Source organism: Rhinolophus sinicus, linkage group LG03 (assembly GCF_036562045.2).
Source record: "Rhinolophus sinicus isolate RSC01 linkage group LG03, ASM3656204v1, whole genome shotgun sequence".
Taxonomy (NCBI): domain Eukaryota; kingdom Metazoa; phylum Chordata; class Mammalia; order Chiroptera; family Rhinolophidae; genus Rhinolophus; species Rhinolophus sinicus.
This window is the reverse complement of record NC_133753.1, coordinates 108,434,403-108,457,054: the sequence shown is the minus strand read 5'-3', so window position 1 is coordinate 108,457,054 and position 22,652 is coordinate 108,434,403. Positions and strand designations below refer to the sequence as shown.

General features: G+C 45.3%; 1 protein-coding gene across 1 annotated transcript; it reads left to right on the top strand.

Annotated features, from left to right (window-relative positions):
* Positions 1-1,794: 1,794 nt before the first annotated feature.
* On the top strand, positions 1,795-15,633 carry KCTD7 (potassium channel tetramerization domain containing 7). The gene is made up of 5 exons (XM_019717611.2): positions 1,795-2,080; positions 3,782-3,951; positions 7,235-7,413; positions 7,981-8,353; positions 15,496-15,633. The coding sequence occupies exons 1-5, from the start codon at positions 1,937-1,939 to the stop codon at positions 15,539-15,541; spliced, it is 912 nt and encodes a 303-aa protein (XP_019573170.2). The 5' UTR covers positions 1,795-1,936; the 3' UTR covers positions 15,542-15,633.
* Positions 15,634-22,652: the final 7,019 nt, after the last annotated feature.

Genomic DNA, 22,652 nt, shown 5'->3' with positions numbered 1-22,652 from the left:
AGCAAGTCCTCATTCCAGGCTGCTGACCTTGGATTTCTCCCCACTGTGTAAACACAACCAACTGGGGAACTACATTCCTAAAGGAAATTCTCAGTAGAAATGTAAGATGAAAACTCCAACAATTTCAGCAACATAAAACTAATTGTACATTTAGTTTAGATTTTCCTACTTCCCGAGCCTTTGGAATCCCTTCCCATTTTCTGCATACAGCCTGGCTTTAAAGTGTGGGAATAAATGTCTCCCTGATAGCCCCTAGTTTTGTGGTTTTCTCTTGTGGATTCGTAGGGTAGGAGAGGCTGTCTGGCAGAGTAAACAAATGGAAGGAAGCTGGTCCAGGTAACTCCTTACTTAATGGGTCCAGGTAACTCCTTATTTAATGAGCCAATCCAGGATCTAACAGAGACTTCTTGTTATGTAAGATAATAAAACTATTTTTATTATTTAAGCCACTTTTGGTTGAGGTTTCTGTTACAGCTGAAACACCCTAATTGTCCTAGGATGGAAAGGACATCTTGCTATAGATATTTTTGAGAAAGGCTGGAGCAGGTAATGATAGGCCTCTGGGGGCCTTCTTTAGAACAGTGCTGCTCAAAGTGTGGTTTAAGGACCTGCAGCATCAGAATTACTTAGGATTTTGTTAGGCATGCAAATTCAAGGGCTTCACCTCGGACTTACCAAATCAGATTCTTTGGAGGAGGGATGGGGAATCTGTATTTTAACAAGGTCCCCCTCCAGTGATTTTGACGCAACTACAGTTGGAGAAAACACTAACCTAGGAGACTACTACAGCTGGGAATGGGATTGGTCCAACAGAGGAAGTGCTGTGCCTCTAACTCATTGTTAACTTCCTGGAAACTGTTCCAATCCTCTAGGCCTCATTTTCCTTTTCTGTCACAACAATGTGAGAATCAAATGAGAAACTGGGTGTAAAACGGTTTGAGAGAGCTAAAACCTTGATTCCTAGGAGAGTCTCTGCGCACACCCAGACATACTTGTGGACACAGCACCCAAGGCTGCAGACAGATGTGTGGGATAGGCTGGACTCCGCCTCACCAGCCTGAGCTCTTTTGGGTAGGGCCTGTCTCCATCTGTGTGCCCAGGTACCCAGCGGAGGAACTGGCATGGAGAAGGTGGAGAATCACTGTCATTCTTAATTTAACTCAACTGCCCCTATTCTGAGTTTTTTCCGATTCCTATGATCGGAAAGGACTGGAAACCCAGGTTTTGCCCTCATTGCTTAAAGCGGGGTAGCTCATGTCGTAATCCTGCCCCTCCTCTCTTACAACCTCGGTGACCTCAGCCGTCCTCCCCTCCACCTCCATTGAAGTCACCCACCCACCCCCACCCCGGATTTCCCTGGCCTTCGACGCCCGAGGCAGCGCAGGACCCGCAAGCCTGGAGACTAACGAACGACTAGGTCATGAGCCCTCCCGCCTCTCAATCACTAGGTGTCGCCCCCGATGCCGGAGCCACCGTAGAGCCAACCAGGAGACCCTATTCGGAGAGGGTGGGCGCGCGCGCCCGTACAGACCGCGGGACCAGTGATCGCGGGAGGAGACGGCGCGCCCGCTGGCCAGAGGGCCAATCAGAGCAAGGTAGACAGGCCGGCCGGTTCCAGTGGCCACTCAGGCGCAGGCTGACGCTCTACCTGCTCCAGGACTGGGCGAGCTTCCCGCCAGTCAGGGGCGGAGCAAGCAGGGACTCAGCCAATAACAGGAGGCGACCGCGTCAGGCCGGCGGCCCGGCGGTCTGCGCGGTGGCCGGCTAGCGGCTCCATTGGCTGAGAGAGGCCTCCCCCAGGCCCGCGCGCGCTGCACTCTTCGCCCCTCGGTCCAGCCAGCCGGCCGCGTTGCGTCATGCCAGGCGTTGCTCCGCGCTAGTGCCGGGTCCGCTGCCCGCCTGCCCGAAGCCGCGCCCACTGCCCAGAGCCAAAGGGATGGTGGTAGTCACGGGGCGCGAGCCAGACAGCCGTCGCCCGGACGGTGCCATGTCCAGCTCCGACGCCGAAGACGACTTTCTGGAGCCGGCCACCCCGACGGCCACACAGGCGGGGCACGCGCTGCCCCTGCTGCCTCAGGAGGTACCTGGACTTGGAGGGAGGCAGGGACGGGGGTGAAGGGGCGCAGAGGGAGAAGCAGATACTGGGTGGAGCTGACCTTTGGGATGTAAGCAACGCTCGGTTTGAGGGTCAGGGGTCAGGCTGAGGGTGGTGGCTGAGGAGCTGTACTCACCTGCCCGCCCCCTCCTAAAATGCACCAGGTGGGTTTTCCTTGCTCTAGAGGTCACCTGGTCCCCAACCCCCTCCTTCCAGTACTCACTGCCTACAAGGTCGATTTACTCCCGTCCCTGTGTCCCACCCTTACCAACTAGAGGAGGGAGGGTAGACTGTGGGAAGGTAACCTTGGAGCCCCAAGAGATGATAGTGTCCTCTAGAAAATCCAGGTGGAGGCTCTGGTGGTTGCCTAAACCCAGTCTCCAGCTGCCCAGAGAGTGGAGTAAGGGACTGTGTGCAGATAAGAAGCACCAACTGGTAGATGTGTCCACATTCACCTGACAACTCGCTGGCTTACCCTCACTCGCTGCTGTGCTGCGGTGCTCCGTGGCTTTCACTGGTCTTACTGTGTATGACAGTCTCATATTAACACCTGAAAGGACCCTCAAGAAAAGGAAAAAGAGGAGGGAAGGTAGGGCATTGCTGGGCACTGAAGACAGAGTAGCAAGGAGGAGCTAACAGACTTTCATTGGAGCCAGAGAGATGTTGTAATTTTGAAAAGCATGCACTGCGCCAACATTTTAGTTAATTGGAGGAGGACGGTTGGAAACTAGAGAGAACTGGCCTCGTTTCTCTCCAAATCACAAGGAGTGAAAGATATAAGAAAGGAAGGAAGGAAGGAGGGAGGGAAAGAAAGAAAAGGTCCTGAGCATTTTAGGGAGGCCCTAGAGCTTCTCAGGGCAAATCTATTTCATCAGTCCCTATTCTGCACCTTGCCTCCAGAACCTTACCTGGACCTGGGGACTGATCTCACTCTACAGATTAAGAAGGAATTATTCATCAAACATCCATAAGCCTTTCTGTGGGTGGCCTCATGATTGGTGAACAAGATGTTGTCCCTGCCATCAGGAAGCTTGGGGTCTAGCAGGGTGGGCTGAAAGAGAAATAATTGACAATCTGTTTGTTGTTCTAGGCACTATAATAGAGGAGAGTGTGGCATGCAGTGAAGGTGCAATGGAGGGAGAGTTTAATTAACTCTGTCTTGGGGATTGGCAAGAGACAATACAGCGGAAATACAGGGTAGGGGAACTTGAATAGAAGCTCTTAGAATGACCGGATACTGCTAACCTACATGGTGCCTTGGTGTGAATTAGAGAAAGGGCACACATCGGGGCTAGCAGATCACTCATCCAGGTGCCTCTATGCAGTGAACAACCATTTGGGCACTTAAATTTGCTAGATGGACAAAGGAGAGTGGTAAGAGCGTTTTGGACAGAGAAGACAACATGAGCAAGGGCACAAAAATGGTAAATTTGGGAAGTACAAGGGGGACAGTGAAGGCTTTGAACTCTAGAGCAGAGATAGAGGAGGAGGGGGATGGATAGGTCTTGGCCACTAGTGAGTGTGGTGAAAGGAAGGAGAGAGAAGAGTGTTCAGAAACCCTCTTGGGTTTTGGCTTTGGGTGACTAAGTGAATGGTGAGGCATTAATCAGAACCAAGTAGACTGCAGACGGAGCTGCCCGGCTCTCATTCCCTTCCCTGGCTGAACATGTAGCTGTTTCTTTCCAGTTTCCTGAGGTTGTCCCCCTTAACATTGGAGGGGCTTACTTCACCACACGACTGTCTACCTTGAGGCGCTACGAAGACACCATGCTGGCTGCCATGTTCAGCGGACGCCATTACATCCCCACCGATGCTGAGGGCCGGTACTTCATTGATCGGGACGGCACACACTTTGGGTATGTTTCTCCCTCTCCCTCTACGATCAGCTTTGTAGTCCTAGCAAGTGAGTGGCCTGGGCAAGGATCTGGGCTTTCGTGTCTTCCATAGTATCTAGAAGAGGAGATAGCATACTCACAGAATTTAATAAACGTGCGTATTGAATTAGATCAAAATTCTTAATTCTTTCCCAGAGGGACAGGACAGTTAGAGAAATGCCAGGTAACACATACTGGCTGGATGTGATGAAATTGCTTCTGTCCTATGTAGTTTAAGACAGTGAAGTTGTCATTCGTGTGGAAAGGAATAGGTGTGATTCCACGTAGGGGTGAGGAAGTTCCAAAACGCCTTCTCGGAGAATACCCTCAGGTCAGATTTTGGGGCTCAACATTGCAGTTAGGAAGGGAACATGGTGTAAGAAAAGGTAAGGGACAGGCACATGGGGTTACCATCCTTTAATGTTGCCAAGAAAAGTCTTAAAAAACAAAACAACCTTCAATTAGTACTGTTATTTTAACACTAAAACATGGAAAAGCAATCTCAAAAAATAGATACCCCTTCCCAAGAAAGGATTTCTGACAGCCTTACACGTAAGCAATATAAAGACTTTTTAATTTCAGGTTCCTTGTTTGCAAAATGAGAAATAATTATAGCTGCCTCGCAGGCCTGTTATGTGGATTAAATAAAGAGCCTTGGTGTGACCCTTGGCGAGGTCCTCTCAGAGTATATGGCTGAAGCTCTTTTCCCCTTCAGTCTAACTTTGGAAATGACTAAAGAACTCAGCTGGCCCTTGACCTTGAACAAAGATGGCCGCCAAGTAGGATTTTGCACATTGGGAGAAGGGTCATTTTTATTCGCAGAAAGAAACTTCTGGTCAAATAATTTGCTTTGAAGCATCAGGGTTTCCCTCTTGGGCTGTCAGCTGCCTCCAATGCTGAGAAAACAAAGCTTCACATCACTGCAGAGCTATAAAAAGGTTTTTGTTTACAGGCTGTTTGGGGGAGGAAAGTGTTGGCCCCAGCTGGCAGCTCCCTCAGCACTTTTAGCTAGGTCTTGTCTTGGGGGTATGTTTTTCAGACCATGAGAACATTTGCTTAAGATCCTAGAGGACCAGTTTGGAAAAGGGTTGTGGGGAAGGAGAATAGGGTTTGATTGCAGGCTGATGTGCCCATGCTCAGGTCACCACACCTGGAAAGTGGCAGAGCGAGGTGAGGGTGTGGCAGAAAGCAGGATATTATGTCATTTATCCTCAGACTGCTGGGCTCCAGTGGCCTATGATTCAGCAGCAGCAGGTGAAGTTGTTAAAGGACTCAGATAAAGTAAAATAGGAGTTTAGGGCATTTGGTGGGGTAAACGTCTCTGTTGGTAGTTCATGTACCCCATGCACCCACCATGGAGGCAGTTTCCCACTTGATCAAGGCAGGGTGTCTTTGGGCTAAAGTCTGGACCACTGTGGGTGTGGTGTGGGCTCAGAGCCAACTGTGTCTGCATCGAGCCTCTGGCTAGCTGTGGCTCCTTGAGCAAGTGTGTTCCTTAACCTCTTTGAGCCCCACTTTTTCCTCATTTATAAAATGGACATAAGATAGCACTGATCCCATAATGTCATTGAAAAGATTCAATGGAATAACACACAAATGGTGGCTGGCGCAGATTGACAGTGAGTGTTATCTGGTATTGCGTTATGATCTGGTAACAGCTTGATCTTGGGGTTTACTCACAGATCCTTACAGAAAAGCCCTTCCCACATCTACCAGTGATGGATCTGATTACTCTTAGCACTAAAGAATCTGAAAAGAGAATGAAAAGAACTGAATTTTTATTTTAAGAAAATGCAATATGTGATTTTATTTACTCTTGGAACCAGTTTGTTTAGATGTTAGGGGTAGTAATTTGATTTCCGTATAGCTATAGAAGAATATTAGTGGCAAGGATATAGAAGCTGGATACATTGCTACTGGGAATGTAAATTGCTACAACCACTTTGTTAAACATGCACTGTGAGTGAACAATTCTACTTCCAGTGTCTACCCAAGAGAAACTGGTGCATGTATTAACAAAAAATCCTTTATAGGAATGTTCATCACAGCTTTACCTCCTACAAGCCTCAAACTGGAAACTGATACTCAGATGCCCAGCAATGGGAGAATGGGTAAAATAACTTACAGGAGGAGGTACATCCATATAGTTTGATGCTACTTAGCAATAAAAAGCAACAAACCACTGTTACACACAACATATGAGTGAGTACATTTCAGAAACCTGAGGTTGAGGGAAAGAGGCCAGGCACAAAAGAAAACATACCGTATGACTATACTTATATGAATCTCTACTTCTATGACTCTATCTTATATGAAGAAGAGGCAAAAAGAATCTTTGGTGACAGAACTAGAAGCAGAGTGGTTGCTTCTGCAGGATTGACTGAAAAGAGACACAAGCAAGCATTAAGAAGATGGAAGTGGGGGCCGGCCCGGTGGCTCAGGCGATTGGAGCTCCGTGCTCCTAACTCCGAAGGCTGCCGATTCAATTCCCACATGGGCTAGTGGGCTCTCAACCACAAGGTTGTCTGTTCGACTTCCTGACTTCGCAAGGGATGGTGGGCTGTGCCCCCTGCAACTAGCAACGGCAACTGGACCTGGAGCTGAGCTGCGCCCTCCACATCTAAGACTGAAAGGACAACAACTTGAAGTTGAATGGCGCCCTCCACAACTAAGAAAAAAAAGTCCTGGAAGTACACACTGTTCCCCAATAAAGTCCTGTTCCCCTTCCCCAATAAAATCTTTAAAAAAAAAAAATGAAGATGGAAGTGTTCTAGTTCTTGAGCTAAGCAGTGGTTATATGGATATATTAATACTTAAAAAGTAATTGAATGGTGCAATTAAGATTTATACATTTATTGAATATTAATTATACCACGATTAAAATATTTATAAAGAGGCTGGTAATGTTCTATTATTCCTATATGTACCTAATAACAATACCTAATATTATTCTAATAATAATTGTAATTATAATGATACTGATAATAACAACTATTAACATTTATTTAGGGCTTGCTTATTTTGGGCCAGGTATTTTTTAAGCACTTTTTATATACTAATTTAATCCTCTCATAACATTATTGAGTAGTTTTCTTATTTGCCCTATTTTACAGATGAGAAAATCGAGGCACAGAAAGGTTAAGTTCACTTACTTACTCAAGGTGATACAGCTGGCGGTCTGGTTCCAGATTCTGTGCTCTAAACGCTGTGTGACACTGCCCGGTGCAGTAGCCCCTCCTCACCACCTCCTTTCTTTCCTGCTCAGAGACGTGCTGAATTTCCTGCGCTCAGGGGACCTGCCGCCCAGGGAACGTGTGCGGGCTGTGTACCGAGAGGCCCAGTACTATGCCATTGGGCCCCTGCTGGAGCGGCTGGAGGACATGCAGCCGCTGAAGGGGGAGAGAGTGCGCCAGGCGTTCCTGGGACTCATGCCCTATTACAGAGGTGAGGGGCCGGCTGCCCAGGCCCTGGGTGGCCAGTGGGTCTGGGTTGGGGGCAGTGAGGTATGTAAGGCATCTGTCAGTGCCTCCTCTCCCCCGAAACAGGTTCTGGGTCCAGGGTTCACATATGCTCTTTAGGGTGGGAGAGAATCTCTGTCCCGTCTGTTCCCCATCTTGGTTCCACTGGGAAAATATAGGGTAAGGAGGGACCGCCTTTGACAATCATCAAGTCACATTTCAAAAGGACCATCCTCATCCCATCCTTCTGGTTTCTTTTGTTCTGGAGATCCATAAACCTTAAGTCTGTACCCTGCATTTGCCTTCCCCCAGGACTCTGCCCCTTCCCTCTGGCTCCAGTGGTCACTGGGCTCTCTTCGTGCCCTCCCACTGCCTCGCCCTGCCCCCCACATCTCCCAGTGATGGGGGGCGCTCACCCCCTAGTGAGGGGGCACGCTCCCCTCTCCCAGTGACGGGGGCATGCTCTCACCCCTCCCAGTGGCGGAGGTGCGCTCACCCCTCCCAGTGACGGGGCGTGCTCATCCCCAGTGACCGGGCGTGCTCACTCCCATAGACCATTTGGAGCGGATTGTGGAGATTGCCCGGCTCCGCGCAGTGCAGCGGAAGGCACGCTTTGCCAAGCTCAAGGTCTGTGTCTTCAAGGAGGAGATGCCCATCACCCCCTACGAGTGTCCACTCCTCAACTCCCTGCGCTTCGAGCGGAGCGATAGTGATGGGCAGCTTTTTGAGCACCACTGTGAAGTGGACGTGTCCTTTGGGCCCTGGGAGGCTGTGGCCGACGTGTACGACCTGCTGCACTGCCTGGTCACCGACCTCTCAGCCCAGGGCCTCGTCGTGGACCACCAGTGTATTGGGGTGTGTGACAAGCACCTCGTCAACCACTACTACTGCAAGCGCCCCATCTATGAGTTCAAGATCACATGGTGGTGAGTAGTCCTGGTAGGAACAGAGTCCCTTTAGGGAGGGTGTCCATTCTCTTAGTGGCTCTGGGAGTGAGATCCCTGGAAGGTGGATCTGACTGCCCCAGAACCTGCTGAGGTGAGGACCGAGTGCAGAGGCACAGCGCCAAGTGGATGGAGATGCAGCTCTGGTCTCTCAGGCTGCACCTTGGGGTCAGGCATGGGCTTTGGCCCATGGGGACTTGGTGCCTGCACTCACCTGGCCTTTCCTCCAGGCACCGTAGTCTTTGCCTGAAGCTGACGGGGTTTGGCTAGCTAGGGCTTGACCAGGAAGTCCAGAAAGGTTTTGTCACTTCTTGACCTTGTAAGAGAGTTTCTGCCATTTTTAGAGCCACATCACCAATGAATATAGACATAATCATTTCCTCATACCTGTTCAGGTATTGCTTTCTTGTGCTCAGTGTATAGGTATGAACACAGAACACCATGTGGGATTTACCCAAGTAACCACCCCACAGCCCTTGGCTGAAGAAAGAGCATCTTTCCTTTTCCCCCAAGAATAGCCCCATGCTTTGTTTCAGAATGTGGAAAGACTCTTCCTCCCAGAACATACTCTACATCACCTTTTGGCAATATAACCATAGTTGCCAAAACCATGCACCAGGTTGGCCTTAGAAAAGCAGTGTTTACAGCCCTGCATGGGCCTTGGCTTCTCCTATCTCTACCAACCTTCCTCGCGTGAAGGGTTATCTGCTCACAGGGCTGGAAGGCTAACTTCAGAGGTGCCTTTTGAAGAGTCCCTAAGTCCAGCAGGCACAATGCCTAGATCTGTTATCTTCGAGATGTAATACCCTTTCTAGAGACTCAGAATACCTCCTTGGCTGCCATTTCGTGTGTCAGGATCCAGTGTGTGGTGAACCTCCTTGGATGGGACCCCCTACTATTTAAAAGCTGTTGCTTTATCCCACTAACATTCTCCTTCTAGGAGAGTATTTATTCTGGGGAAGTAAAGATAGGGCTGGGTGAGAGGCATGGCTACCCCAGGAGCTGCAGGAAGACAGCAGCAAACCTCTCCACTGTTCAGAGAGAAAACCATCTGCACAGTTCTGCCCCCCTTGCATTTTCTTCTTGCTCTGTCTGCAGCCAGGGTATAGACATGCCTCTCCTAAAGGAAGCACCACTAATTGGAGCATAACATTTCTGAGCTGCAGTAAACCTGATTACACTTCACTGTTCCTGGGTGTTCTTGTAGGGAGAAGTTTCATATGTGAAAAGCTGGTGAGGACAGCCTCACTGGTCTCAGTATTCCAAGAGCAGTTTGGTGAGATAGGGCGGGGGGGGGGGGGGTTCTCTTCTGAGGAAGAGAAGGCCCAACCCTGAGACCTCTGCTGAATTCTTTGATGGGGCAGTAACCTCCTGGCTCTTGTGTGAGAACAGATTGCAGGGCACAGTTCTACACTCTTAGAATGTGGAGCAGAGATACAGACTGAGACATAAGAGGAAAGTGTAGTCAGTCGTCCTGGTTCCCAGATACATGTTCTCTCTGTTGTTCTCGCCCACAAATGGATGTCATTTTTCTGGAGCTGAGATCTCTGCTTAGCCCAGCAGCATGGCTCTCGCCTTGTTCTGACAGTAAAGTCTTTTGTTTAGTTGCTCTGATTGGTATTACTGCCTCATACAAATTCATGTTTTTGACAAGCCGTTCAGGAGGAAGTCAGTGTGAGTAGAGAGCTGAGAATTAAGCCCCGTGCTCAGTGGTCCGGCCTTGGCCCCTCGTCTTTCCCACCCTGGTGTAGAGCATCACAGTGTTTACTATTTAGAGTCCATACATGTCAGACAGGAGTGGCTGGTTTGCTCAAAAACCGGCCCTGGGGACTTGCTTGGGGCTACTGAGACGCTGTTCCTGTGCCTCTTGTTAGGGACACCTGCTTTCTCTGTCCCTCTGTGATGTCCTCAAGGTGGTATGCTCTGTGCCATTGTGAGCAAGTAGACCAGGAAGAGCAGCGGGGACACTGGCGTCCAACTTTGAGCTCTTTCTAAATGGAGTGAAAGAATCCATGGCCTATTTTGGCCATTCTCTGATGAGAAGCCAAGGCCAGTCTGTAAAGTGCTTTTAGATGTGGTGGTTTGTGATAATGGCCCCTCCAAATAAAGGTCATCTCTGAGGAAGTGACTTCTACCAGTTGGATCCCTTTTTAACTCTTAAAGGGCCAGGCTCAGAGCATAAGAGGGGTTGGGTCAGGAAGGAAGGTTCCAAAGGATGACTTTCTCCCCAATAGAAAGGTAGTATATTTTCACAGAATTCTTGTGCATAATGCCAATGAATGCCTCTTATCCTGACAAGGGACTAGCTTCATCCTGCCATGCGACAGGCCAGTGCTTATCAATGGATCAGAGTGCCCGCCTTTGGAGCTTCCCTCCTAACTTTGGGCACCTTTTCTCCCAGGTGCCATGCTCACTGGTTGGGAAGGTGAAAGTTTTAGGAGATAGGACTGCATGGTGCAATGCTAGCCCCAACAAAATTCAACGAAAATAAAAAACTTAATGGCAACAAAAAAAGGCTGAAACAAAACCACAGTGAAACACATCACACCATCCCAGGTGGAGGAAGAAAGAGAAATCACCACCATCCTTATTCTACCTCGGGCTATCCAGTGCTTATCATTTGGAAGGCAGTTAGTTATGCCCTAAAGCTTCTATCCTTTCTTCCTGGAGCTTAGGATATTCTGGGAGCTGTCTGAGCCTATGCCTCAGGTTAATCAGCTGTAACAGTCTTTCTGGTCTGGGTTGCTCACTGGAGGACTAGGAAATTGACATTTGCAAAACAAAGTAGGGTGAACCTCAGTGTGTGATCTTGGCCTAAGCCAGACCCTGAAGAGGTTAGGATCTACAATAACAACAGAGCAAAAACTACGCACACTGCGCATTTTGATCCCAGGTAGAATTTCAGACATTATCCTTCTGCATACCTTCTGTCTATATTTAATTGTGATATAAGTGATTAAGCTTTCTTGGGTACCATTTTGTTGGAACTCTTTCATAAAGGCGGTGTCTGCCTCATGATCCTTAAAAGAGGGGGCTTTATGCATCAGAAGCCTGAGTATTGGGAGCTGGGGTGGGGGAGGCACTTTTTGGAGTTCTGGAAGAAACATGTATGTATACATATGTTAATTGGGGGAGGGTGGGTTGGTGAGGGGCTGGAGGAGGTGGGAACAAAGGCTGGGTGTAGGAGTAGGCAGTTGCCTCTGGAGTGTGGGAGGGAGCTCAGCGTCTCTGTGGCTGTGGGTTATGTACACAGAATGACACTCCGTGCTCGCTCCTGACCTGTCTGTGTGCGCTTTGGTGCGTGGAGCCTCAGCTCTTTCACGTGGCATTAAAATGAACATCGAGAACCTGGGTGCTGTGCCTTTCTTTTGGAGAATTACTCATCCCTCCTCGGCCCACCAGTTGGCCAGCAAATATGTCTTGATTTTTCCCTAAAATGTGGTATGTTGGGGGATGCCACACTATTATAAATGCCATGCTCTTCCCTGAGATTAGCAGCTGAACGTCTGGCCTGACTTGAAGTAAAGGCAGACAGGCCCCACGAAGGTCCTTCTGTACTTACCTAGCCTCGTCTCTGCCCCGTCAGGTAGGAGTGTGCCCACCTCGCCCAGGCAGACTGCTGTGCCCTCATGTTGAGAGGTCTCTGGGGGCAGAAGATGGCACAGGTGTAGTCACTTGTGTGGCCCACACCCATGGCAGTAGTTCCAACAGAAATCCCTCCTGTCAGATACCCACTTCTTTCCAGGGGAGATAGTAGTTCTAAGCTTATGTAAGCCTCAGTGGTTAGACTCTTCCTTGGGGGTATAAAATGCCCTTCCTCTGAAAGTGGAGTTTGACACCTTGCTGGTTAATGAATGTTGTCATCAAGATGCCCTAGGAGTCACATCATGGATTAACCCAGAAAGGTGAGTTCTGAAGTACTGGGCAGCTATGCCACCCTCCACTGCTCTCCTTCAATCTCTGATTATTCTCACTTGTAAACACAAACACTGCATCATCTGTGCCAAGTGTATTCTGTGACCTAATCAGGGCTCACACATCACATAGCAATAACACCTTACAAGTCGGAAACGGAAGCTCCAGGATGTGTGATTTCCCCGAAGGCCCATAGCTGCTGAGCCAGGATGCAAATCCAGAGCCCTTTTCTGAGATCCTCATGGATGTTCAGCAGTAGAGCCCCCCACTGGACATCCCACCTCACAGGCTCAGGGCTTCACCTGCCTCACCTGTTAAGATTTGAAAAGCAAATACTCTAGAAGGAGCACTAAACCGACTTTCTTAGATGTGTAGGTCTTAAGTAGCCCTGAGAATTTAGGACATAGGTGGGTCCTCAGTGCCTACCCGGAATAGAAGGGCCCTCTACTTGTGGGACAGTGACTGGAGGGTAACATAGCAGGTGAGAGAGGACCCCCTGGCTGACACTGGTGGGATGACCCAGGACACGTGCAATCCTGGGTCTAACCATACAGATGTGCTGTGCAGCATGATCATGTGGGAAAGGAGGCTTCCTTCAGGGACCCCTGGCGTCAAGAGCAAAGTAAACGGGACACTCTGGTTTAGCTCGGGACACTGTGTGCCTGGCATGGAGCTCTTGGCCCTTGGACTCCAGGTCTCTACCTTGCTTATGTGTCTTTTGTTATCATTTTGCAGATGACCTTTTAGCTGGCTTTACTTACTTTTCATTTTGATTTGTTTAACTAATAGGCTGTTCCTTTAGCTTTTATTTACTTTAACTTTCTGTCTTTTGATTCCTTACCATTACGTTTCTCCTATCATGTACATTAGCTTTCTCTATTTTTTAAACATGATTTTAAACTTTTTTTAAGTCAGAGCTTATGCTTATGCTTTATTGTTTTTAAATTTTTTAAAAAAATTTTCAATTACAGTTGACACACAATATTATACAGGTAACCCCGGTATAACACAGCACTTCTATAACACGGTTTCACTCTTAACACGGTTCCAGAAGTGGGGGAAACTCTGGTACAACACGGCATTCTAGAACACGGTTTCATTCTAACATGATTTGACAATTAAGAGAAACCCGCGAACAATGAGGAGCATAATAAGAGCTTTTAAGAGCAAAGAAATCTCATTCGAAATTAGGGAAATCTCCGAACAACACGGAATGTAATAAGAGCTTTTAAGAGCAAAAGATATCTCATTTGAAATTTTTCATTCAAGCATGAATGTCATACCAGATTTGATTGCAGAATTTTAAAATTTATTAGAATTTTAAATCCATTTTGTTTGTGGAGTATTAAGTTCAGAGGCTGAAGATATCTTGTCAAAACGAAAACGCCCTTGGTTAATGGTGCTTAGTAGTAATGACGAAGAAAACATTATTGAATACATATTAATATGTTATACTTTTGGTGAAGATTGCTTTAATAAAGATATTTCTCTTAATTATAAAAATAGTGTGTTTTTAAAATTTTTGGAACCTAACCCCTCCCCCCCTTTTTGTACTAGTTTTTGTTTCGTATCACATAGATTTGCATGACAGCATCTTTTAGAAACCTAACAACCATGTTATATGGGGTTACCTGTATTAGCTTCAGGTGTACAACACAGTGATTAAACATTTATACAACTTATGAGTGATCACCCTGATAAATCTAGTCCCCATCTGACACCATACATAGTTATTACAATATTATTGACTATATTCCCCATGCTGTACTTTACATCCCCATGACTGTTTTGTAACTACTAATTTGTACTTCTTAATCCCTTCACCTTTCTCACCCAGCCCAACCCCCAACCCATTTGGTAACCATCAATTTGTTGTGTCTACGAGTCTGTTTTGTTCGTTTGTTTTTTAGAGTCAACATATAAGTGAAATCATATGGTCACACATTTATCTTTCTCTGACATTTCACTAAACTTTATTTCTAACATAACTTTTAAGTAAAGCACATGTATGAATAGGATACAGTGAAGATAGGTCTTGTGCTGAGCAGAGTAATTATGTGCTGTTTTTTCTCTCTAGTCATTTCTACAATGACCTTATAGTAGCTGTGAACATCAGATACCTCATTTCTCCCTTTAGATCAATATCTTCTTCTAAACTCTAAGGAAAAACTGACTGTTATTATCATAGTTACAGATCTGGGTTATAGGTAACCCAGGTGGCCAAACTGTTACCTCCCCCTCCAAAATGTACCTCCACCACCTACACCAAGTAACAGGAAGTACAGCCTTAGGAACAGGGCAGTTCCATTCCTGGACTGCTAAGGACTTCTTCCCTCACACACCTGTTCTCCCTGAAGAATGATACCACCCGGCGATCCTTAGATCCCACTTCCTCCAACCACCTAACACCAAGTGGGAACAAGACTGTTGTGCACCATGAAAAAAATCCAACACAACTGCAAGAAAGACTTTGAATTGAACCATCCAGAAGCACTCCATACCCGTGATCATAATGCACCTTTGCCAGCATTCAGTGATCAAAGAGGAATCTTGATTCACCATTCAACAAGCCATGACTTTCGGAGGATTTCCGAATTTTTCCTGTGTCATGCAGTCTTGGCAGGAGGCCCGGCCCCAGTAGGACTTTGGAGCAGATGTATCCATACTGATTACTAAAGTCAAGACCCCAGAGCACCACAAAACTTGGGGCTTGACCTCCATTAGAAGAAATTTACAAGTTGAGTCAATTTTTTTACTCATATTTACAAAGTATCGTGAGTAGGCTTAGGTCCGTAGAATGTGTATTAGCCTCTATAAATGCCTGTATTCTTGTGTTTCTCAACGTAACGCCTGATAACCAGCTGTGCTTGTTGTCTTCTGTCTGCCCAGGGGCCTACTTGCGTATGCACATGTTGTGGGAACTGACTTTCCCTCCTCACTGTGTCAGTTCCACCTCGCTCCTCTGCTCATGACTGTCTTGTCTTTGGCATTTTAAAGCTGGCTGGCCACTCCTGGCCATGCCTCATTGGCATTGGGTAGCCAGCTGTGGCAGTGACGCTGGGCCCAGGGCTGCTCTCCTTACTGTCATGCAGTAAGTGCTTTTTTGCACTGAGGTCCCTGGCTTTCAATTTCAGCTTTCTCATTTGGCCTGCTAGGATTTGGAGAACATTTTCAGCTCCCCTCTCTAAGCTCTGTTTCCACCCCTACAGCAACAGCAGAGGATGCCCACAGGACCCTGCTGAGAAGACAAGTTAACTTCATCCTTCTCTAGTCCAGGAAGGAGGTATCAACATTTCCCTGGAAACCAAGTTCACCAAGAGCTGCCTAACAAAAAATAGGAACTTCCCTGGTGAGCTGACCACATCACTATTGGCTGAAATGAGGGTGGCATTATTTACTTGGCACACCCATAAATAAGGCAGAATGTATCTGCCTCCATATTCAGGGGGTGTTCCGCCCAATTGCCTAATGTTCCTCAGAGTGCAGCTCTGTTTGGAAACTCCCATTATCCAGAGAGGCAGAACACTGAGGAATCCCCTCTAGTCACCTGCAGGAATATATTCCACCACTTTCTCAGCTGGGCCTGCAGCCCAGAGGATTCCACTGAGGTGGGCTTTACTGCCTGGCTTTGGACCCGTCAGTGCCCTTGTCTGCGAGGATGGCAGTCCTGATCCTTTTATGGCAGCAGCACCCGAGATAAACTAGATTTGTGGGTTGAGATCACAGAATTCCCAGGTAAGTCCAATCAAGGTATGATAATGGACAAGAATGTTTCTTAGGTGGAAGGCTTCCAGATACTCAACTGTGTCCCAGGATTTCTGGGGCTTATAGGATTACTGCTCATTTGTTCATGACCTTCAGCTTCCTCACCTGACCGTTCTTTAAGAGGCGGGTTCCCCTGACCCCTTACTAAGGACCCAGCATTCCAATGGTTGAAACCCTGTCCATCTTTTCTGCTGTCCTGGTGTTAATCACCAAGGCACACTTCAACACCTTAGGGTCACAGGGAGGCACAAGCATGGGCAGGGTCTGCCCCTTGTTTCTACATCTCCATGATGCTGGTGTTGGCTGAGACCAACAATGCTTGTGGGCATAGCTGTAATAACAGATTTGAGACATACAGGCAACATGTTCACAGCAGCCTGGAGCAATCAAGGTGAAACTGGGAGCTTGGTCTACACAGTGAGGGCGGCCTAAGTTTTTAAACATTTTGACTTCAGAAGATGCTCCATTATACATGCAAGACCCCAAAGCCAGGAGAGGAATTCCAGCTCTGGTTGTAGCTGAGACCCCTGCAAGTGGCAGGAAGGTGCCCATGTGCAGCAGAGGCCAGCCAAACCCTGAGCTTCTTTCTCAAAGTGGACACAGAAAGGGGCTGTATGTGTCCCCTTACAATGGCTGATTGATGTGCTGGAGAAGAAACAGTTGAGGTGGTCCTGAGGCACCCCATTGCTGTGCCATGTGCCTTTACTTCTCACCCCTTCAAAATGGAAAACAACACACAGAGACTTCTTCAGATTTTACGTCTAATATAGCAACTGTCAGACATATACTGTCTCCGTGGGTAATTTTGCCTGAATTGCATTTAGTCATTTGTATTAGGAGGAAAAAAACCCACACAGTAATTTGAACAATGTATATCTTTAAACAATTATATAGGATTGGAGTAATGAGGAATTGGCTAATAAAGAGTAGTTATAAGAGTATAGGAGTGGCAGATAAAGGAAGCAACTACTACACTTAGGGCTGAGAAGGACAGTCCAAGGAAGAACACCCAGAGCTGATATTCAGGCCTTTGAAGAGGGCATGGCCATGGCTCGCTGAGTGGCAAGGAAGTCACTGGGTGCTGTGCTGTTGGAACTTGCTGGAAATCTACACTGTAGGATGCTTGGAAAATCTGTGCATGGGAGATGTTTCCAGGGGCACTCCGCTACAAACCCCAAGAGTGATGGTTAATTTTATGTGTCAACTTAGTCAAACACTATTCTGGATGTTTCTGTAACAGTGTTTTTGGATGAGATTTACATTAAAATCAGTGGCCTTTGAGTAAAGCAGATAGCTCTCCATTATGTGGGTGGATCTCATCCAATCAGTTGAGGCCTGCATAGAACAAAAGGCTGAATTCTCCCAAGCATGAAGAATTCTGACAGCAGACTACCTTCAGACTTCAGCTGCAACATCGCCTCTTCCGGGTTCAGCATACTGCCTGTGGACTTGAGCTGCAAGGCTTTTTTGAGCCTGCTGGCCTCCCCATAATATTTTGGACTCAACAAGCCTCCAAAATTACATAACCCAATTCTTTAAAATAATTATCTTCTATATCTTACTATGTCTACCTATCCTAGGATGTGTGTCTCCCTCCCTCTCATATATATACACACATACATATAGATACACACACACACACACACACACACACACACCGAGTGCCATAATGTATACACATTTTAAGAAAGAAAAAAAACTATTAAAATTATGCTGATGGTAACCACTTTGAGCACTTCTTGTAATTGCAGAAGTCAAGCGTGACTTGTATTCATCTTTTGTCATTGGTATATATTAAGTATTAACAATTTTAATAGTTTTTCCCTTTCTTAAAATGTGTATACATTTTTTTGGCACCCTGTGTGTGTGTGCATGCATGCGTATGTATATATATATATGAGATTTAGACACATCCTACAATATATATCTATAATTAAGTCCAAAGGTAGCATACCACATATTCTGCCACTTTACTATTCTCATTTAACATTATCATTTAAAGATCTGTCCATTTTAGCACATATAGAGCTGTCCCCTTTTAAATTTGATAGTATTCCATTAAAAGCATGTTCCATGAAAGAACTTTTAAAAATAATTTATGCAGCTTTATGAGATACACATGCCTCTAAATATTTATCAACAGATTATAAGCCTTTCCCACAGTTCTCAACTTTCTTGTTCTTGATAAAGACTACTTGGAAACTTAAGAAAAAAAATGCAAGATGGAAGTCTTAGGTTTACCTGATTGAATCTATAAATGTTTATAGATTAAGTCATGTTTTCCCACAATATGGTTTCAGCAAGAGAATGAATGTACTCCTTTGCTTATCTGAACAATCTGTTTCCCCAGAGTTTTGGTCCTACGGAAAGTGGCTCAAATTATGTGGTTTCTAAACTGTTTCTCATTGGGAACCTTGTGATCTTGTAAGCCCTTCTGCCATAACTATTTGATCATCTTCCTGAGGCTTTCCCCTTGGTGTCTTATTCATAGGCAGCCTTTGCAGTTTTAGGATTCCACTCCTCTTAGCAAAACCAGGGGAGGGGGAGGGGGAGAAGGGAGAAAGAGAGAAAAGAGAGACACTTTCCTACAAGCTAGAGAAGTCCTAGGAAGGACTTATGGGCAACCTGGATGTATTCATTGTGGCCAGGGGAATGGCAGAGCTCACCTGCCTGCTCTTGGAGCCAAGGGATAGGGTCATCAGTGACTATACTATGTGGGCTAATAATGGAGGGAGGTGTCATTCCCCAAAGAGAAGCTAGACAAAAAACACACATCCTCTACTAGTTTTACAAAACTGTACGTTCTTTCTTCTAATAGGGACTTCTGTTTTCACTGGCAGACATTAGTCATAGCCACGTATATGAGTTTAGCATAGATCTCTAACTGTTGGTGGTCTCTTAAAGTCTTTCCAAAGTACCAAAATAAGAAAAAATAATAATTTCCTCTGGGGAAAAGGGGAAAAAAGGAGGGGGGGGGGAGAGGATCAGTTTTAACTGCTTTTCTCTTTAAAATATATATTAAATGGTTTGATGTAGGTTTTGATAAACTGAAATGTGTTCTATTATAGCAAGTAGAAAAAGTAATTCGCCTTTATGATGATGTGATTTTACTATCACAAACCAGGTAAGTCTAGTTAAGAAAGATTTGTTTCTTTAATATTATTGCTACTAGAAATAATGGCTCAATATTATATAAAGTTGAAATTCCTGTCTTAGGAACACATTATTAAAATTCGAAATGATGGGATAAGTTGAGCATTCAAACATAGTAATGGGTTATATCCTACTGAATAAAATAATAATCCATGAATTCATGTTGGATTACATAAAAGAGGGAGAAAGGAAAGTATTTAATTAGAATAAAATGTCAGCTAATATAGGAGGAATGATGGGGTTAGAAAATATCCATTTATCAACCAGCATAATTATAACTGATTTAGGCTAGAATCACCAATGGATTTTAAAACAGATAGATGAAATTTTGAAGAAAAACAGGATATTTACATAGTCTCAAAGTATTTCTGTATAAATTACTAATAAATTACAAAGGTAAAAATAGTAACCTCATAGTGGAGACACCTGAAAGACTCCAACTTAATCATGTAACCAAAGTCAACATTAGCCAAAATGGGACAAACCAACATCATGTGCACCACCTATCTTGCCTTGAGAGGGACACAAAATAATTTGATTTTTTTCCCCAAATGAATAACCTGAATCTAATCATGTGAAAACATCGCAGAAACCCAAATTGAAGGTCATCCTTTAGAATGACTGTCTTATACTTTTCAAGAATGTCAAGATCATGAAAGACAAAATGAAAGAACTATTCCAGACTAAAGAGACATGACAATTAAGTGATCCTGGGTTAGATTTGGGACCAGGAAAAATAAGAGTTACCAAGGATATTCTTGGTACAATTGATAAAAAATAAATAAGGGCTATAGATTAAATAATAGGATTTTATCAATGTTAACTTTCCTAATTTTGCTTTGGTTTTCTAAGGGAATATCTTTATTCTTAGGAAATACACACTGAGATATGTAGGAGTTAAGCATAATGTCTGCAACTCAGTATCAGTTTTTTTCAGGAAAAAATTGTGTGTGTGTGTGTGTGTGTGAGAGAGAGAGAGAGAGAGAGAGAGAGAGAGAGAGATTTGGCAAATGATAAAATGGGGGAAAATCTACAAATTCACAAAGCTTAAAGAACTCCAACTAAGATAAACAATGAGACCCAGACCAAGACTCATTATGATCAAACTGTAGAAAGCCAAAGAAAAAGTACCTTGAAAGCAGCAAGAGAGAACCAGCTCTTCACATACAAATGATCCCCAATAAGATTAAACTGATTTCTCATCAGAAACTATGTAGGCCAGAAGGCAGTGGGATGACGTATTTAAAATGTTGAAAGAAAACCTGGAATTCCTGTCAAGATGGTGGAGTAAGTAAACATTGTGCTTACCTCCTCTCACAACCACATCAAAATTACAACTAAACCACAGAACAACCATCATTGAGAATCGCCTGAAATCTAGTTGAACCGAAGCCCTACAAATAAGGACATACAGAAGAAGCCACCTTGAGACTGGTAGGAGTGGCCAAGATGCATACTGGCTGGTCTCATACCTGTGTGTGACCATTAAAAATTAGAAGGGATAACTCAGCTATGGAGGTCCCTCTTGGAGGACTGAGGGGTCCCAGCCCCACACAAGTCTTCCCAGCCCTGGATTCCAGGGCTGGGGAGAGAAGTCCCCATAACTTTTGGCTATGAAAACCAACAGAGATTGTGGCTGAATGAGACAAGGGCAGCTGCAGTCCCAGGTGCTCCTCTTAAGGGGCCCACACACAGACCTACTTGCTGATGGACTCACTTCCTCTGAGCTCTAGCACTAGGACCGCCTGGAGCAGCACATGACCGCCTGCCTGAAAGGATGATACACCCAAAGTACAGACTGGGCAGGCACCAGAGACCTGCTAAAGCAAATACTGCTCTGTAGGGTCAGCCGTTGCACCACAGCTATTCTATTGTAGTCATGGCCAGTCCTCACACCCAATCAGCCCAAGGGTCAATCCCTCCCACTGATGTGTAAACAGTAACCAAGGCTCAACTACAGCAGGAGATCATGCACACACGACCCACACAAGGGACACACCTGGAGCACTCAGCTCAGGTGACCAGGGAGCCTGTGCCACTGGGCCCCACAAAACACTTACTAATACACCCACTCTACTAAGACCAGGAGACATAGCAGCCCTACCTGATACATAGAAACAAACACAGGGAGGCAGCCATAATGGAGAGTCAAATATGTCCCAAATAAAAGAACAGAACAAAGGTCTAGAAAAAGAACTAAACAAAATGGAGACAAGCAATCTACCAGATGCAGAGTTCAAAATACTGTTTTTAAGGATATTCACTGATCTCAGGGAGAACATCAATAAAGAGATAGGAAACGTAAAAATGGAGATAGAAAACATAAAAAAAGAACTAGTCAGAAATGAAGAATAACTGAAAGAATACATTAGAGAAAGTCAACAGTAAATTAGGTGAAGCAAAGCATTGAATCAGTGATTTGGAAGACAAGGTAGCAGAAAACACCCTAACAGAAGAACAAAAAGAAAAAAATCCCAGGGGCCTCTGGGACAACATCAAGCATACCAACATTTGCATCATAGGGGTACCAGAAGAAGAAGAGATAGCAAGGAACTGACAACCTACTTGAGAAATAACAGAAAACGTTCGTTCTATGATGAAGGAAATAGACATACAAGCCCAGGAAGCCAGAGTTCCAAATAAGATGAACTCAAAGAGGCCCATGCCAAGGCTCATCATAATTAAAATGCCAAAGCTTAAAGACAAAGAGAGAAAATCAAAAGCAGCAAGAGAAAAGCAGTTAATTACCTACAAGGGAGCTCCCATAAGACTATCAGCTGATTTCTCAACAGAAACTTTGGAAGCTAGAAGGGATTGGCACGAAATATTCAAAGTGATGAAAAGCAAAGACCTACAACCAACATTGTTTTATGCAAGGCTATTCATTCAGAATCCAGGGATAGATAAAGAGCTTCCAGACAAGAGAATGCTAAAGGAGTCCATCACCACCAAACTAGTATTATAAGAAATGTTGAAGGGACTTCTTTAAGATGAAAAAAAAGATTTAAAAGAATATGAATAAGATGGCAATAAGTACATATCTATCAACCACTACTTTCAATGTAAGCGGATTAAATGCTTCAATCAAAAGATAGGGTAGCTGAATGGATAACAAAACAAGACCCTTACATATGCTGCCTACAAGACTCACTTGAGATTGAAAGACACATCCAGACTGAAAGTAAAGGGATGGAAAGATAGCTCATGAAAATGGATACAAGTCAACAAAAAGTCTGGGGTAGCAATACTTATACCAGACAAAATAGATTTTAAAATAAAGGCTATAACAGGAGACAGAAGGACCCAGTAATCCCACTTTTGGATATTTTCTGAAGAAACGCAAAATACTACTTCAAGGCAATGTGTACATCCAAATGTTCATTGCAGCACTGTTTACAATGGCCAAAATGTGGAGGCAGCTTGAGCGTCTGTCAATGGATGAATGGAT

What these genes read in the sequence shown, in the direction of transcription:
- KCTD7 (XM_019717611.2), top strand. Translation starts at nt 1,937, where the DNA reads ATGGTGGTAGTCACGGGGCGCGAGCCAGACAGCCGTCGCCCGGACGGT. An exon ending in CGGGACGGCACACACTTTGG is followed by an intron (nt 3,952 to 7,234) that starts GTATGTTTCTCC and finishes TTTCCTGCTCAG; the next exon opens with AGACGTGCTGAATTTCCTGC. An exon ending in ACTCATGCCCTATTACAGAG is followed by an intron (nt 7,414 to 7,980) that starts GTGAGGGGCCGG and finishes TCACTCCCATAG; the next exon opens with ACCATTTGGAGCGGATTGTG.